General features: G+C 55.0%; 1 protein-coding gene across 4 annotated transcripts in view; it reads right to left on the bottom strand.

Annotated features, from left to right (window-relative positions):
• The window catches only part of TTC7B (tetratricopeptide repeat domain 7B), a 211185-nt gene that overhangs the window by 36354 nt on the left and 155951 nt on the right, over window positions 1-18880 (bottom strand). Inside the window, exons 18-20 of one of the 4 annotated variants that reach the window (XM_045822941.1) lie at window positions 15271-15435; window positions 12361-12411; window positions 3388-3528 (exon numbers count right to left, since the gene is read on the bottom strand). In XM_045822941.1, the coding sequence (XP_045678897.1) occupies window positions 3388-3528; window positions 12361-12411; window positions 15271-15435 (357 nt within the window). The remainder of the gene's footprint in view (window positions 1-3387; window positions 3529-12360; window positions 12412-15270; window positions 15436-18880) is intronic. The other 3 variants (XM_045822943.1, XM_045822942.1, XM_045822944.1) reach the window with 3 other exon arrangements.

The raw sequence follows: 18880 nt of genomic DNA on the forward strand, positions 1-18880 counted from the left end.
TATTTATTCAAAAATCATTGAAATAAGCTGGTTACGTAGGTGCAAACAGACCAGGGGGAAAAACATGCACAACCCATGTGGGTCTGCCACCAGGGATTCCGGCGAAGAGTCTGAGGTTTTGGGGTCCGAGGGGTCCAGGACAGGAGGACGAGGTGCTGAGGGAAGAGGGTGCAGAGGGTGCTCAGGCTGTGGGTCCCACCACACAGGAAGGGAAGGACCCTGCACTAAGCATCCCTGTCCACCTGGGTCTGTGCTCCCCACTGGCCTCTGGCCCGTCCCCTCCCAGAGCGGATGAAGGGTCAGGTGTCTTATTCGTGACGTCTTTGCCACTCAGATAGACATGCATGTGGCCCAGGGCACCTCTCACACAATCGGGCGGAAACCTGAGGTCATCTCAGAGTGACCTGCCTGTGAGCCTCAAACCTGGGGCTCGGCTGCGGCTCCTCCCCTCACCGGTTTCCCCCACACTCACTGGAGCAAACCACCACGAGAGGACAGACCCACAGACGCCACAGGAGCACCCTGGCCTTGGGGGTGAGCCCCTGATCGAACCAGTTTCCTCGAAACCTCACAAACCTTACAGAATCGGGCGGAACTGCTGGGGCTGATAATGGACACAGGTGTTACCTGGTTCCCATCAGTTAGTTGTCAAGAAAACGGGGTCACTTTTAGTTCCCCACTCAGAGCAGTAGAGCTCAGACCGTGTGTGTGAAAACATCACCCCTCAGTGGGGGCTGTTCCGTGAATTCCTTTGGAATTGACCTCTTCAAAGACTACGCGGCCACATGATACGATTCCATGACTCTAGAGTTCTTGACTCTAACGAAGTCACTGCTTTGAGTCCATGCGGCACAAACCCTACAAAGATCCTGACCCACTCCACCCGCCCAGGTCACATGTAGTGCTCACCATATGTATGCACATATGGTTATGTATGCACATCAGCACTAAGCATGCTGTGCCCGGGTGGGGCAGGATAGGCATCATCTTTACGGCAATATCTTGTGGAGTGTGTTTGTTTGAAGCTTCTTCTCTGAATGCAGCGGCGCTGACGAATATTACACATTCCACGCAAATTGGGGACAACTTTAAACTTGTTTTTCTATACCGGTGTCTGACAGCGGCAGTTTTCCTGCAAATTTAGCTGGCGTGCATTCCCAACCATGCCCTTCCACGAGGAGTTAGGGCCGTTTGAGTGCAGTGGCACGTCAGGGCTTCAAGCGGCGTTCTCTGAAATCGAAGCTGCGAAGTTTCTGAAACTGGCAGAAGCGATTGTGAGGGATACGAAATATTCAGCCACAATTTCCCTTTTTCATCCCTACGTTGTTCCATTAAACCTTTAAGCTGTTGTGCAGCTTTACCGCGGAAGCAGCTATTGCACCTATTTGCAGATTGGCTGTTCTTCCGCAGCTTGTTGCAAGCGCGCCTCGCTGTTTCACAACTGCTAAGTCTCAAATAACATTGCCCAAGTCGGCGAAGCTTCAGGCGCGAAGAGCTCTAAATTGTGTGGAAGCTTATTTTATTTCAAGCACCTGGCAACTGCCTTCAGGCCGAGAAAACTTCTTTAACGCTCATAGGCAGGGCGATCGCTTTTGCCCGTGAATCATCACTCATTGGAAGGATGAAGGCTGCACTATTTCGGCTGCTGTTTGCCCATTTCTACAAAATGAAGATTACCGCCACGCAACTGCGCGAAGCTGCCTGACCGCCGAAGACCAGTGATTTTCCAACTACAAAACTATGCTTTTCAAGCGCTCAAGCAACGGCTTCTATTTGCTCAGGCTGGGCACACCATTAATAACTGTGAAATAAGCAGGACCTGTGAAATTTTTAAAAGCGTAAATAGAGGACAATGTTTTTCCTGGCCATTTGAATCTTTGTATTTACATTCGAAGAAACAGTGTCTTGCAGATGGCGGGCTAAACCATAAAGGGCGAAGACCCACACCTTTAAGCCTAAATGAATCTAAGCCATTTGCTCGGCGCGTGATTCTCTGCATTCGGTTCCAAACTTGCCTTGTGCCGGTTTGCTTTTGGACCAGCTTTGCGCCCACAAAAGCAGCTGGCGAAGCTCAGAGCCTGAGACTTTTTGTTTTGCTTCATGAGGTCAGTTAACTTCAGCTTTGTGAGCACGGCTTTTAACTTTGTGGATGCAGAAGGTACCACCAGAGCAGGGAGCAGGGACCTCAGAAACACTGTCCTTCCCCGGCTTTGATTAAGACCCCTGTGTCATCAATATGCCCAGCCCCTCTCCCAGGCTCTCCAAGAATGCACTGCCAGGATGTGCCAGGCACTGTGCTCCTCAGCCCTAGGACACAGGCACCATTAACCCCACTGTACAGATGAGGAAACTGAGGCTGAGGGGAAGCCATCAACTCAAGTCTATACAGCTGCTGAATCACAGGGCTGGGACTTCCCTCTAGGTCTGCAGGACGTCCAGACTTCCTGGTGTGGGACACCACGCTGAGCTGTCTCCCGCAGAGAAAGTCTGGGGTGCAGCTCTCTGGCCCCTGCTGCACCCTAAGCCCCACACTCCGTACAGCAAGCTCCCTGCAATGATGCTCAGAGCCCAGTGTGGAAGGTCTTTCCTGGACGTCTGCTGTGTGCCAGGCTCCGGGTCAGGGTACAGACATAGGGGTGGGGTGGGAGCCACCGAGTGACCCAGGGGTCCTGCAAAGATGTGCAGCTGTTCCCCCTTATGTGCACTTTTACTTTCTGTGGTTTCAGTTTCCCACGATCAGCAGTTGCACAAAAACATTAGATGAGAAATCCCAACAACTAGCAATGTATAAGCTTTAAATCGCACACACCACCCTGGGCGCCATGATGACAGCTCGCACCACCCTGCTCCGTCCCACCGGGGACAGGAATCGCCCTTTGTCCAGCGTGCCCGCCCTCTACGCAGGACACGCCCATTCGTCGTTCAGTAGCCACCCTGGTTATTGGACAGACCGCTGCGGTATCGCTGTGGTATCGAGTGCTCGTGCTCAAGCCGCCCCAATAGTTTACTTAGCAACAGCCCCCAAGTGCAGCAGCGACGCCGGCAGTCCTGATCTGCCGAGGGGAGTTGTAAAGTGCTTCCGTTTCATTGTCAGTGATGGTTGTTAATCTCTCACTGTGCCCAACTTACAAGCGAAACTCTATCACAGGTGTGTACTAAGAGGGAAACACACGGTGCGTGGAGGGCTCGACAAGTCTTAGGCATCTCCTGGGGTCTGGGAACACATCCCCCGTGGCTCGGGGGTGGGGAGAGCTGCAGGCACATTTCGGGGTGACTGCAACAGCTTTGGTCTCTCCAGAGGAGGGGCTGTGGGCTAGAGAGGCACGTGTCCGCAGCAGGCTGTAGGTAGGGTGGGGTGGGGGGCCCGGCCCGGGGGCGGGGCGGTACCTGCGTGGAGCCAGATCTGTGCCAGCGTCATCCAGGGGTGCAGCGGGCCCTGCTTGGGGGCGCTGCTCTGCAGCGACGAGGCCACCTCTGACAGCGCCTGCTCCACGCGGGAGGCCGCCACCGACGTGGCGTGGATGGAGCCTGTGAGAGGTTTTCGAAAAGACGGGCATCAGACGTGAAAGGGCGGGCCCAACCGACCTCCCGCCCGCCCCTCCCACACACAGACAGGAGTTCCAGACGCACACACAGCCCCTGCCCCACAACGTGTCTGACGGTTCTGAGTTTTACTGCCCGCGAAGAGACACAACCACGACAGCCGGAACCTTACTTTCAGTCCTGTGCTTTAGCGGATCCCTGAGTCAACAACCAGAGCTCATGCTAAGCTCCAGAAGCTCAGTCTGTACGCCGTGAGGGCTGGGGGCAGGGAGGGCTACGGCTAGGACACAGCTGCGTGCGACACACCCGGTAAGCATGGCGTGAACGAGGTCTACACAGTGCCTCACAGAGCACCCCTGTGAGGGCCTAAACCTGGCAACGATGGGGGCGGAGGGGGGCCCTGCACCCGACTCCTGGGGTAGCCTCTGGAGTAGATGGGGACCATTCCCAGACACACCTAGCGACTTCCCACGTCATCCCCCGGCCGCCAGGAGGTGGGCAACAGCCCTGGATTTGAACCCATATTCTAGAACATGGCTTGACTGTAGAGAGAGCACCTTTTGCCCCGTGTCTGAAGAGACATCTCTATTGAGGCTACTGTTAGAGCAGTGGAGGGCAGGCTGTAGCGCAAGGATGCCTGGGGCTCGGAGGCCGCGCCTGCCTGGCTCTCGTGTGGACCCTGCTGCCCTGACAGGTGAGGAGGGGAGAGCGAGCACCAAGGATCTGGGACGAGGACTTCCATTCAGACGTCAAGTGAGTCAGAGGACTCCTTCCTCCCGTGCTGACCTTCCAGAGGCCCCGGCGCCCCGGGACCACCTCCTCAATGTAAGCAGGGGCTCAGCCCACCTCTCTCCAGCGTTCCCTCTGCACGGTACGGTTTCAGAGGTCAGAGCGGGAGTCCCAGTTATTTCCAGTGGAAAACTTTTGATGTCTATCTTCACCAGCAACATTCGTGATTTATAACTCATCACTAAATTCAATGGGAAGATGAACATTGCTAGTGGTGGCTGCGAACTCATCGTGTTTCAAACAGTGATAATCCGCAAGACAGCTGCCGACGGCTCAGGGGAGTCGAGTCGGTGGTACGTGGAGTTGTGCACACGGAAATAGTCTCCGTGGGGCTCTGTAGTGCGCGTGCTCGACTCACTTTCAGAGCGTGTGCAGGGAGAGGCTGGCCTCCTGTGCTGTGTTCTGGCTCCTCCGCCAGGAAGGAGACATGGATTTCTCTACACTCACATCCTTGGGTCTGGTGCAGGGTCCCGGGAGGCGGACGGAAACCCGACAGGCAATCTGCCTTCTGTGGGTCGTCATCGGCACACAGACGGTGCCCACGAGGACCGGCCATCGGTTGGCATTTGGACAGGGCCACATATCCAGGGAGACGTCTGGTCCCGACGAAAACCTCCACGAGCACAGGGGGCCCGTGCCAGACTGTCCTTGACGTTGGGTCCTGTCACAGACGTCCGCCCTCGGGAACGTCCCCGGGTTCCAGACGTCAGGGATCCGCTCGGCATGGGCCACATGTCTCAGTGGACATCTGGGAAGGGACGGACGTCCTGCAAGGGGACGAGGTGGAGGGCGGCACCCAGGAAAGGGCCGCTGAGTCCGCCCCCGTGCGTGCTGCCCCACGAGGAGGAGGACGCCAAGGCCCGGGGGAGGGACACGGAGTGGGTGCCGCCCCGAGGCGGGGGGACTGATGCAGTGCGACCGAGCACATCTGAACACTTATAAAAAAAAATCTCAACGGCCACTTTGATTGACACGCTATTTATTTGTTCTCGGGTCTTACTTTGCTTTTAACCTTTTTAGGGAAAAACAGTACTTTAACTTTGATAACAAGGACTTGCTGTGATTTCCCTGCGATTTTTAGCAGCAAGTGTCAGCGGAACAGAGGAGGTGGCAGCTGCTCTGCCCTGACCCCGCAGGGCTGAGGCTTCCTGGCTTCCCTTCTCACGGGCCGTCCTGAACAGGTGGTTCTCAGCCGTGGCTTCACCTGCAAATGACCCGGCGGGGGCGGGGTTCAAAAGTCGTGATGCCACAGACGCGTCCCAGACCAACTGGCTCACTGGGTGGGGCCAGGCGTCTGCTTGTCAGCAGCCCGTGGGGTTCCGAGGCGCAGCTGAGGCGGAGGCCCACCACCCTGGGGGCCCAGGAGGCGGGTGCTGCCACCGTTCGGCCAAGGGAAGCTCGAAGGCAGAGGCTACACGCACCAGCCAGCCCCGGCTTGACCGCTTCCCTGTGGCCCGGCTGTCCGGGGACCGGCTTCCTTGGGCTTCCCGGCCTCACAGTCCCCTAGACTCTGGAGTGTCGCCGAGACCCCCGGAGAGAGTCTGTGGGCATGGGCTCTGTCTGTGGGTATCCACCACCTCAGAAACCAAACCGAGGAGTGTGCAAAGTCGTTCGCCATGGGTTCATTTCAAAATAGCAACGAACGACTGTTCTGGAAAAATTCTGCAAGTTTTCCGCCAGGTCCTGTGGCTCCTTTGCTACAAGAATTGAATGACTTCTGGAGGGGGCTACTTTTGCTTTCTGGATGAACTGTTTTGTTTTTTGGGTTTTTTTTTTGGTCCACAAATGAACTAATCAGAACTTTTGCCAAAGCTCCTTCCTTTGTGGTATCTGTATACAATGAAGTTCATGAACTGTCCTCATGAAAATACGATTGGTTCACTGTGAACAAAGTTTGGGAAATGATGATGACAATGACGATGATGGTGGTGGCATGGCACTTATCAGTTGTAGAGAACATTCTGTGTTTCAGGCGTCGTGATGAGCCCTCTGTATATATTGTCTCGCTCTTTCAACAGTTCCTTGCGGCAAAACTGAGATGGAATGGGGTCACATAACTTCCTCCAAGTCACACAGACGACAGAGCACAGAACCAGGGCTCAAACGCCAGTCTGACCCAGGGCTGGCCTTTACATCCAGCTCTGACGGCCGCTCCCCCAGAAAGGCCGCCGTGAGCCCTCTGTCTCTTCTCCCGTCACTGTCCTGTTCGCAGCCAGGCCCTGTGGGCAGGTCCCACCGTCTTATGTTCCAGTTGACGCGACTGTCTCTTCCGCTGGACTGGGTGTGGCTCCGGAAGACAGGACCTTGCCTTCCATTCGGTGTTCTCAGGGGCTAGCAGCGCCAGGCCCGCGGTAGGCGCTCTCTGTGAGTGAGCGGGTGGATGCGGCTCATTCCAAGCAGATAGGTCACTGGGCGCAATTTCAAAGAGCGGTCCCCTCTTTCGGATGCTCTGCTCTCCTTCCCCAGTAAGGGCTCCGAGGCCAGACCTTCCTTGTCTCAAAGGGCTTCTCAGTGTGGCTGTCATCACGCCCAGCAACCAGGGCTGGAAACGACAGTAGTGCACAGAGGAAACCGTGCACCTCGCTGAGTGACCCCCCTGCCTCACCCAGTCTCACTACCCCATTGAAATATGGAGCGTAACTGAGCTTCACCAGAAATAATTTTTCCTTCCTGGCCAATCCCTCCATCTGCATGGGGCACAAAGGCAGCCATCGGGCCTGGGTGACATTCTAATGCTCTGAGCCAGGGGTGGGTATCAGGGCATTCGGATACTTATTAGTAACGGCAGGGGATTAACAATAATGGTAACACTATTTAATAGTTAACATCTGCTATTCCTGGCAATGACACAATACATCAAATTCTTCCACTGGATTAGAATCTAGAGGGGAGAAAAAAAGGGCTTAACGCCGTTATGAATCTGAATGGATACATCTGATTAAAAATCATCAAAGTATAATGAAAATAACTTGTGTCTTGCTATCTCGTAGGACTGAAACGGTCCACGTCAAAACAGACAGTGAACTTTGATTTACGTGCGTGAACAACGAGAAGGGCTGGTCTAACCTACGTATTTTCAGAGCAGCCCTCGTCTTCCTCACCAGAGCAGAAGTGTCCCACAGCGTCTGCGGGGGCGAAGAGGATTATTCCCCCGAGGGCAGTGCCCAGGTCCAGGCCTGAAGGAGGCATCGGGGTGGGGAGGGAGGGCACAGGACGTGCCCCTAAACGGAAACCCGAGCCTGAGCTTCCTAGTAACTGGGTCTGACGGGGACCAGAAGCGCTGGTCTCTGCGGTGACCCTTGGGCTGGGCGGCTGCTGTGCCCTGGCGAGTCCCTCAGTGTCAGGGCCCAGGGGCTCAGGCGCCACGGGCACCGAGCTCTGGTCAGGCAGAGACGGCGTGCCCCAGTCCTGGCCCAGGTTCCGTGACCTACTTGCCCGAATGGTCCCGGGGCCACGAGAGGCCACGCGGCCGAGGAGATCTGTATTTCTTCAAGCCGACTGCTTTTCCTTCCCTCGCCCAGACAGACACCCTAGAGGAAATGTCATCTCGGACACCTGCCGCAGGGGCAGAGTGCCACTCAAAGAGCTGCTCTGATCGCTACATCCAGGGTGCTCATCTGGGCTCCCCGTGGACCATTGTGTGGGGGGGCGGGGGGGCGGGGGTGGGGGAGCGGGGGGCAAGGCATGGACCCAGGAACTGGGCCAAGAGGACCAGACACCAAGGCCGCTGACCTCCGGGAGCCGCGAGGCGAGCTCTGAAAGCCTCCCGAGGATGTCTGACCCACGCTCCTATCGGATGCCGAAGGCTGCTGAGGAACCCTGTCCCGAGTGGGACGGCGGGAGCCGTCAGTGCCAGTTGCCTTTGCGGCGGGAGCCTGTGCACGAGTCCCGATCTCCGAAGCAGACTGCGTCTGTGGTGCATCTCACACAGACCTGGAACGTGGCAGGCCCACACGGGCCGCATCTGCCGTTCAAGTCCGCTGCTAAAGGGGTCTCGGAGGCAGTCGTTTTGTTCCGCCACAGGCATAATAACACATCGAGTGGCTTGGTCATGTTCGCCGCCCCTGGATCCTCACCAGCGGGGTCACTGAACACACGGCCTGGATTTACAGTCCAGCTGTCCCCTGGACCGTCTGTCGTGGGGGCGCTAGGAAGGGGCTGCTGCCTGCAGGGTGGCCGCCTCCCCGCTCTCCTCCTGGCTTTCGCAGCGTGTGGACGCTAAGCCAGATCTCAGACGAATCCCTGCCCGCCTAGTGACTGGCAAGCCTCACGGCCCGGAAACAAGGGACAACCGTTACATCGCGTGCAGACAAATCCTCCACCGAAGGCGCCTCAGCAGACCCGCCTCCCACGTGTGCTCAGGATTCTGGCTGCTCTTTGCTTCCCGGCCCCAGAACTGACTCAGGAGCCTCATGTGCACGAACATGGGACCGTGACAGAGCACGTGGCCCCGCTCCAAGTCCCCTCCCCCACCTGACGCCCCAGCAGCAACCTGCCCTCCCCGAGTCAGCTCCGCAGAGAAACTGAGCTGCTCCAGTGAGGGGCGTGCTTGCGGATCTCTGTTTGTTTCCCCTCAGTCCTGGAGTGATTCATTGTTATCTGTCGAGAGAATCTATTCAGCTTCCAGTTCTTAGAAGCTGTGTCCCTAACCCATTAAAATAAGAGGGAGACAAGGCAGCAATTCACCTCTTCGAGACCCTGACTACCAAGGAGCAATCTGAATGACTAAGCATTCTGCCAGAGAGCTGTGCTGAAACAGTTTCTTTCTCAGCAGGAAAAGAATCTGTTTCTCCAGACGAGACCGGGCTGTGCAGCACGTGGGTCTGATGCTGCAGACTGCTGGCGCCCGGCGAGCCTTTCACACCTGCGGACCGACTGCACCTGAGCACCGACAGCCCCGGCGTCCTCGGGGCTGAGGGGGCGGGGGCCGAGGAGCTAGTGATGATTATCTCTTACTTTTTGCAGGGGGAGGACGGAGAGAGAGTCCCCGCCCACTTCAACCCTCAAAAATTAGGCGTATTTTCTCTGGAGCCCTTTTTTAGGAAAACATCAAACACGTTGGCCCCTACCCACACCCTGTGGGCGTCAGGACAATCTCCACCTTTGCTGGAGGGAGGGAGGGAGTCCTGTCTGCCCGAGGAGGTGGATTTGGGGCGGTGGCCTCCTCGAACCGCACTGCCACGGACCCCTCTTCCACATTTCTAATTCCGAAGGCTGCCACCTCCCCTTCCTGGTGGTGTGACCACTAATGTGACGGGGACACGGGGCTGGGGCCGCTTTACGGGCAACTGCCTGGTCCCACCCAGTTCCCACCGGCAGTGAGGCCTCCCACCGCGGGTCGCTCTGATTGGGACCCTCGGTCATGCTAGCAGACAAGTTCCTTTTTTTCACTGAGGGTGACAGAGGTTAAGACAGCCAAGTAAGCCGTGACCCCCTGACCCACTGACTCCAGACGACACAATTTCCCAACGCCTTGAACAGAATCGTCAACACACCGTGAACCTGACAACACGTGTCTTCTCCTGAAAGGGAAGGTTCCTCCCAGGGGAAAGCTCCGGGAAGGGTCACACCGAGGCAGGGAGAGGCTGGGGCACGCGGTCACCAGCAGGCATGCGGGGTGGCCTGGCAGGCTGCCGGCGGTGCTGGCAGGGCTAGGCGGTCACACGGAAGCGTGGAGGGACGCCGTTCACGTGCAAGCAAGGAGGATGCCAGCTGCCGGGGAGCCGTGCCCTGGCCCTGGGCGGGAGACAGTACCTGCTGGGGGACCACACTGGGCAGATGCCCCATCTCCTGCGAACCCTCCCCGGGCGTTGCCTGTTCACGAGGCTGGGTCTCTGGACCAAAGTGTCCCCCCCGCCTGGGGGAGGCTGTGTTTGTCTCTGAAGGCAGGCAGCCCCCCTCCCTCCCCGGGCTGGGCGATATCCTAATTCCTGGACACATGAGCCTCAATTCCTGTCTGAGAGCCATTTGCTGTTGACTTGTCCATCTCCCGAAATTCCACTCAATCTTGTTAAAGGAAAGGCACCGCTGAACTAATGGAGGAGATGCTAATTAGACTAGCAAGGAAAGGCTTATACATGAATGGTTAGGGCTGAACTTCTAACACGGCCACGCCTCAGATGCAGCGCCGTCGGCCGCAGGGGAAGTTTTTCATACAGAGGTTTTTAAAAAGCTCCTTCGTTCTATCAGGCGAGAGCCCAGGGTGCAACATGCCGCCTGACTAGTTACTTCCTGATCATGCTATTCGTTTTTGGAGTGTTGGAAAAATGCAAAGTCAATAATAAAATGCTAGCCAGGAAGGAAAGAGAACAGTCGAGTTCTCTTTCTCTACCTTGAGTTTATTTCTCAACCTCGTCTCGGCTGAGAGGCGTGCTTTGTCTCTGGCCTGTTGATTCTCTCCTCCTGGTTACGCGTCTCGGCAGAGAGCAACAGGCTCGCCAGGACCGGGGAGGCGAAAAACTGAGCACTCAGCCAGGCAGTCTCGATTTTAGCAGGTGTTTGGGGAGGAGCATCAAACGTCAGCACACATTTTTCTCAAACTTGCGACCATGGGGGCACAGGAGTTGGGGGCTCGAGGGTCTGGAGGTCTAAGCAGCGACGGGCAGGGGCAGCGTGGACAGAGCCCTGGGCAGCCGCCCTCTGGAAGCCACCCCTGCCCGGGCTGCAGCTCGGGGAGAGGGGCACCTGGCTGAGGCTGGAATCAGGCCTGGCTGCTGGCACACCACGGAGTTCTGGGTGCGTGGGTGGTGGTGGGGGGGGCAGGGCTAGCCAACCTCCCTCTTTACAAAAGAGGGAGCTAAGGCCCCGGAGCGGGCCGGAGCGGGGGGGTTGAATGCGGTGCTTGGGTTCCTGGGCAGAGCTGGCTCTCAGACCCGGGGTTCCTGACCTTGGGGAGACAGAGCTGGGGCTGCTCCTACGGGAAGTAGAAAGGACAAGTCCCTGGTATGAACCTATCAGCCCTCAGAAACAAGCAGGAGCCCGCTTTAACTAATGAGGGCTGCATGAGGACTTCAGCGTAGCCTCGCTTTCTAAGAACCACACCGTTTCAGTGGACCCAGCGGCCTGGTAGGGAAAGGACCCTGGGAGTGAAACCTTCCCCACCCTGCCCCGCCCCACCCTGAAGAACCCTCAAGTGAGGACAACACCAAACATGTGTTTTCCATCATGGACTTCAGGTCGAGCTGGATTTCAGGGGAAAAAATCACCTCCCTGAGGGCGTATTTGCCACAAGCAGGATTCGCTTTCCCAAGATCATCGGAAACAAGGAGGAAGTCAGCTGGGGAGCCTGGGCCACAGCGGAGGGCACCTTCAAGATTTTTAAACTGGGGGACTTCTCCGAGCCTTTCCCACGCTCACGCCAACGGTGAGTCTCCAAGGACATCTGACCGGGGAGACTCAGTGGTCTGAGAAACAGCCTTTGGGAGACGCTGTGATTCACTAAGGCCTTGAGAGAACACCACCCAAAACGCCAGTCCTATATACCCAGGGAATCGCTTAGTCTCCTTTACATGTTGGTAGATGTAGTTTAAGTTTTATGATGTCTATTTAGCTTACTTTGGGGAAATTAATGATTAGAATTGCTTTTCTAAAAATGGTCAAACTGGAAAGGAATTTCGAGGTTCAACTGGTTCCCTGTACCCCAGTTTTGCAGATGGCCTGCCCTGGGGGCACCGGGTGTCTCACACTTCCCAGTGACACCAGGGCGGGGTTGGGGTGCGGCTCGGGGGTGCGGAGCTGCCGACCCACCCACCCACACCCTCACTTGGGCATTTCTCCTGCAATGCCTTCCTCTGCAGTCCTCCCCAGACAAGTACTGCCTCCTTGGCAGGGAGATCCCAGCAGCAGCGGGGGAAGCATTCGGATGGCAAGCAGGGGGGTGGGGGGGCCCGGGTGGCTGAGTGGGCAAGCGGGCGGCAGCCGAATGTCCACACCATCTCAGCAACCAGCAACCGCAACACACATGCCGTGATGGAGGGAAGCGTGACTCTGAGACCCTCCGAAAGGTTAATAGATCGGTAAACTACTTACTAACTGAAAAAAGGGAGGGGAAACCATGAAAGTATACTTCTGGAGAGGTGCCTTGGAACAACAAATCAAACCGAAAATTAAAACCAAGAAACAAAAACATTTGGAAGATCAAAATTATGGCTAAAGAAGCAAACAGAGTTCTAATAACCTTCCAACTGTAAGTCTGGCTGTCTGGGATCAGATTTCAGTTCAAGGATGACACATATTTTCCCACTGACAATTTTTTTTTTCCTTAAACCAAAGGAAGGCCAACGGGGCATTCCCCTCTACAGTCAAGTGCTCACCCAGCGCACGAAAGCTGGCCGGGCCGTGTAATCTGTTTTGTTTCCAGGGCAGGAAATTCCAAAGGGAAGGGAAAAATAATCAAACGAGCAGCTTTCAGACCTTTCCACACATTAACCCTGATTACGATTCCAAGGGTTTGTAGGGTTTGGCTAGTCCTCCTCCCTGTGGAGTCGACGGATTGGAGGGAGAGATTCATAAAGTCCAGGTCGGGGCTGTCTGTCCTGATGAACCGACTCGGGATTCAAATTCGTAACGATTTTAATCGGGGAATTCTACACGTGTCACTAACGTGTGGCGTGTTTCCTCTTTCTCTGACCAAACACTGTATCCGAGGGGGTAGGGAAGACCTGGGTGTTCCAGTCTTTGGGGAGACACCGGGTTCCTGGCCAGCTGCTCCCCAGGGATGGGAGGTGACTCACAGCCTCACAAAGAATGAGCACCCGAGCCTGTCTGGGACGCCCACGGCGAGCAGAAAGCCCAGCGGGTGCTCACGGCCCTAACATCTCACTCATCAATCAGCACGAAGGGGCCTCGCCGGACAAGACACGGCCTCCATCGGACGGGTTCAGAGGAACGCAGGGGCCTGGGGTGCAGTGTGAGGAACGTGTAGGTGCAGGCAGGGTGGGGAGGTTGGTGGGTTTGTTGCGTGAACGACTGGAGGGGTGGGGGAGGCAGTGGGAGCGTTACTAATGTATTCTAGAGCAGGAAGATCCCATTTTATGGCCAAAAAACTGGGCAAAAGTCAATGTAAAAAAACAATTTTTATGGAAAAACTGAACTTGGCATTTGCCCCAAAGCATTGTTTTAAGGGGAAAAAAATCTATTTTAAGAAACAGATTAAACACAACATAAGTAGCCCTGGCCGGGTGGCTCGGTTGGCCGGAGCATCGTCCCCGTGCACCAAAAGGCTGCAGGTTTGATTCCTGGTCAGGGCACATACCTAGGTTGAGAGTTCGATCCCTGGTATGAGAGGCAACCGATTGATATTTCTCCCTCACACTGATCTCTCTCTCTCTCTCTCTCTCTCTCTCTCTCCTTTCCTCTCCCTCCAAAATCAATAAACGTATCCTTGGGTAAGGATTAAAAAAAAAAAAACATAGACTCCTTAAGCATTAGCTTTGTCTTCCATTTCATAAAACTGAGACTGCCGCCGAAGCCAGTTCTGACACCTAGTGTGCAGACAAGCAAGGTCGGACAGTGCCTTGGTCTGGAGGACTGATCTCAGGTGCCAGTCTCGTTTCTGTCCCGACTGCGCGTGTGTGTACCACGCAGGTTAGCCATCGAAAGTTGAGCACCCTGGAGGAGGAGTTCTTTCTGGCAGTAGTTCCCCTAAGGAGCTTTTCGTTCATCCTACAACTGAGCATTTGGAGCAAAGATAAGCCCTCACAAATCATGGATACAGAGATTAAACTTTCTGGCACTGCCGGTAAAACGAGCATTAAATAAATGAGTCACAGACAACAAGGGTGGACGCTGCTGGTGAGATCCACATGAGGTCCCGTTTAAGGACTTTATCAGCCAGTATTTCATCTTAGTAAAGGCATTTTTTTTTTCATTGCCAGGTTCCCGGACACTCTAAAACAGACTTTCAAATGTCTGCATTACTGAGACGCAAAATTAGATTAAAACGCTTTTCGATATTTCTTCAGTTTCATGACAGAAACCCTACATTTTCCTTCTTTGCATACAAATAATAATACATAGACTTGGTTTTCAAGATGCAGTGTATAACCCGCTGGCCCAGGGACCACAGGGTGTTTTGTAAATGCAGACCCCTGGGCCCCGCCTCAGGCCTGCCGCATCCTAAACTCTGGGGTGGGGCCCAGGGGTCTGCCCTGCAGTTTCCAAAGCTCTTAGTGTGATTTTCACGCACAGTAAAGTTCCAGGACCGCATGGTTAAGGGGGGTTAAGGGGCATAGATGACCATTATCTTTAGAGAATGGGCTGGACTATGGCATACTTGTCGAATTAACTTCTAAACTGAAAATCAGAAATATTTAGGATACATTATTTGCTAATTGTTCTATTTTGCCTTGTTTTTTAATCTTATTTTATTAAATATTTTATTTATTTATTTTTAGAGAAAGGGGAAGGGAGGGAGAAAGACAGGGAGAGGGAGAAGGAGAGAAACATCAGTGTGTGGTTGCCTCTTGTGTGTGTGCTACCGGGGACCTGACCTGCAACCCAGGCATGTGCCCTGACTGGGAACCAAACCAGCAGCACTTTGGTTCGCAGGCCAGCACTCAATCCACTGAGCCACACCAACCAGGGCTAAGTTGCCTCTTTAAAAAAATAATAGAACTTTAATGCATTCATATCAACTCCAAGAAAGCACGGAAGTACCTGGGAGCTGGAAACAACATTCTAGAAAAGCTTTATATGTTCTGCTTGAAACAGGTTTCCTTTGCTTTTCAAAGAGGAGCCTGAAACTTGGGCACCAGTATCTCTTCCTGCCCCGAACAGCTTTTGGATTTTCCAATTGGCAGGATTTTTTTTTTCCCTCGGATAAATCTGATGGGGTTTCCTATCCAGCTTATCAGTTAGGAAGATTATCAGAGAATGGAACGCCAGCAGGCAAACGAAGCAGATCGAACGAAAAACGGAAAAGCCATAAACCGTGTTTACACAGAGAGGGCTCCTGGCGGGGGCCGGGGTCACTGAATGAGCGCGCGGCGGGGGGCCACACAAAGGTGTCGGGTTTGGGATGAGGATGGAGATGAGAAGATACAAACAGGTGGAGAGGAGATTCGGTTCTTGAAAGAGAACAGGAGGAGGAGGAGGAATCTGACACTAAAAAAGTGAAAGAGAAAAAAAAAGGGTAAAGGCAAAAAAAAAAAAAACTTTAGAAACACAAAAGAAAAATAAGCTAGCTTTTAATATACTCACATAAGCTGCAAAGAAAATGAGGTCATGTAATACACAATCATTCCTCTACTTGACAAGAGGATACAAGTGTTTTTTTAAAGAAAACAACTTTGCTGTTTCCCCACAAGTTACTTAATTCTTCTGCAATGACAGCATGGAGTGAAAATAACGCAGCTTTACCTGGGCACAGACCCAGCAGTGCTACCCACTGGAAAGAACACATCTTTAACCTACAACACCCGGGACGTTCTGGGGGAAGCGATCTGCTTTTTAGCTGAAAAGTGTCAGAACTTGACTGTTCCTCGATGTGTTTGTTCTGAGAAGCACTTACATACAGTTCGTTTGTATTTTCCTGGCTGCAGACACACTGTGTGCAATGACAGGTCCCAGTGTCACGGGGCATGGAGGGCTGGGCTGTCTAAGCCGGCCCACGGCTGGCGGTGCCGGCTCGGCACCTGGGAAGGGAGTTAGGGCCGCACCTTCCTGTCTTACGGCTGGAGAGAGCCACCGCGGTGGGGAGACGGCTGCAGCGACACTCGGAGTTTTCCTAGACGCAATGGACCAGGCTTTTAAGGTAACAGGATTATTTTGCGTTGGGCAGGTGTCTGGCCACATCTACCAATGCTTAAAGATAAATCCCCTGACTCTGCATCCTGTTTTAGAGGCCAAAGGACAAAAAAAAAAAATTTTTTTTTCAACCTCTATTTAAGGAGCTACCAACTTATTCCAGAAAAAAGGCAGTGATTCATAGCTTCAGAGTTGTGACTGTCACCCATTGGATTCCTCCTTTTCAATGGCCGGGACCATTCAGTGATAGGTTTGGGGGGAGGGGAGCTGGGGTGATATTAGAAGGGAAATCATGGTCTTTGAGGGGGGGCTTTTTCAGCTGGCCACACCCACTCAATAAAACCACCGTCCAGGCGACTGGCCGCGGCGGACCGGGCCTGTCCGTGCTCCCAGATTCGGCTCCCCTGACCTGGCTCCCCTGACCTGTACATGGACGGCTTCGGAGGCAGAAACCGTGGGCTAACTCAGGAACCACTTCCAAAGTCAAGGACACTGAGCCTGCACCTTACAGTGACCCAGAGGTAGAATAATGGCATTGCGGTTATATTTTGTAAAGGTTCTAACCTGTAGGACATTTATACTGAAATTTTAACAGATGAAATTTTAACAGCTGGAGTTTGCTTTAAAATGCTCTACAAAAACTAGGTGGGGACAGGAGAGGCGGATGAGAAAAGAACACTAATTGCTGAAGGCTGGTGGTGAGGTACAAGGGGATTCGTTATGTCATGTCTATAGTGTGGTATCGTGGAATATTTCCCACAATAGAAAATAAAGAAATAGGAAATACATTTTAGTTCTGAAACATAAAAATAAGTGACGAAGAGGGCCCGTGGCTTCACAAAGGACCCAGTGTGCACACTGGGTGTTTGGGGGTCGGCAGGGTCCCTTGCCCTCGAGGAGGTTGACACTGTCGGGCTGTGCTTGTGGCGGAGGCCCGTGCCCTCCCAATGAGGGAGTTCAGAAAGGCAGCGAGGCAGGGGGTGTGGCGGGGATCAAGGCTATCGACAGGCTGTCCCCTGCCAGGGCTGGGCTCTCTCCAACCACAGCTGATCTCCGGGTCACATCTGTTGGGATTCGGGACTGTTTTTTATCTCGGACACGTTCCTGCTCTCTTTGTCCCCAAAGCCCAGTTGCCCCCCTGAAGGGGCGGTGCTGCACCGGGCATTCAGAATGAGCCGGCCTCCTCGGCGCCCCGTGCACTGGCAGCCGTGAGGGGGGGACGACTGCGGCCGTGTGGATGGGTCGGTGTGGACTAAGAGTCTGCGAGTCGTGGACGAGTGGGGACCACCTCTGCGGATGGAGGTGGGGGCGGTCCAGGGTGCGCCGTGAGGCAGAAAAGGCCAGGGGCCCTAGCGGCATGCCCACTGGGCCATGTTTAACGTCGGGGGCACAGGAAATAACGTCTGCCCTTGGTTACATGAAGAAACACCCCGAGGGCCAACAAAGAAAATAACAGAGATGGTTATCTTTAGGGGGAGAGAAGGTGCGGGACTGGGATGGGCGCGAACCTTCTCCGTCGACCTTCCAAACTGGAGCTGAGACCTGGGGGTTGTGCACGAGACAGGCCGCCCGCACAGGCGCCCGAGTGAGAGCGTGGGGGCGGGCCCTCCTGCACCGCCACCGCACTTTACAGTGGGCGTTACTCATCGAGAGGGAGGCACCTTTGCCCTTGCTAGGTGGGCCTTCTTAATCTTCAAGTCTTTTTGACTTGAAGGATCACTTCAGTGTGTTTTGCTGTCGTCGGTGGCCAGTCCACAGTCGGCAAGGCCTAATGCGGCCTCCTGTTGCTTGGACTCCTGCCCCCTGGGTGAGTGACCGCTGGTGTCAGCACCGCCTCGCCTCTGTGGGGCTCTGGGGGCAGGGCTGGGGAAGGGGGGGCCTGGAGGGACCCCTGTGGGTGGTGCAGGTGCAGCAGCAGCAACACCGTGGGCACTGGCCAGTGCCTGGGAAGCTGTGGTTTTCTCTGCTTGTCCCAGAGCGCCCGCACCGGCAGCCCAGACCCCTGGGTGCCCAGAGTGAGAGAGAGTGGGGCGTGAACACCACGAGGGACGAGGGGGCCACGACCCCGACTGTGCCACACAGACACCCCTCACCTGGACGCTGAGGCACCTGAGCTTTATCCTGAAGAAGGGGACCCCTGTGGGCTTTGGGGAAATGTCCCCGGGGTGGAGGGAAGAATGGAGAACAAGGGCCTGCCTTACTTCTGCCGCCATCTGTAGTCAGTGGGGTGTGGCATAAAAGGCTTGAGGAAATCAAAGTCCAAGCCAGCAGAGGTAAAGGGTCGGGATTTCAGAGGGCTGTCCTCACAGGACCTGGGCGGCCACGGCAGCCGAACCAGCCCGAATTGGTGCGGGTGCCACAGTAAGCCTCACGCCTCTCCCTCCTCTCCCGTGTCTGAGCCTCACCTTGCAGTCACGTGTCACGACAGCCTGACCTTCCCATTCTAGCAGCAAAGCGGGGTGAGGGTGTTTCTAGCAGGACGGGACCCGCGAGCAGAGCATCGCTGTGCTATTCCAAGGCCGTCTCTGCCTGGTTTGCCATCTCAGCTCACCCGGGACGGCTGGTCGCTCCCGGGTCGAGTCACCGTAAGGAGGGTGTGGGCGTGGTGTTGTCAGTCTGCATTTGGAGCGGAGGCCGCCAGCCACCTTGCACTGCGCTAGCCGGCAACTCGTCCTGCTCCCAAGGCCCAGCGTTCTTTCGACCCAGGGTCTTGGGATGGGGCTCCTCCAGCTGACTCTGAATTTGGTCAAAGGGAGCCCAGCGCAGGGATGCCGCCTGCGGGCCGATGGGAGGCCGGGCTTGG

This window comes from Phyllostomus hastatus, unplaced genomic scaffold (genome assembly GCF_019186645.2).
Source record: "Phyllostomus hastatus isolate PE091 unplaced genomic scaffold, TTU_PhHast_1.1 phas_scaffold_501, whole genome shotgun sequence".
NCBI lineage: Eukaryota > Metazoa > Chordata > Mammalia > Chiroptera > Phyllostomidae > Phyllostomus > Phyllostomus hastatus.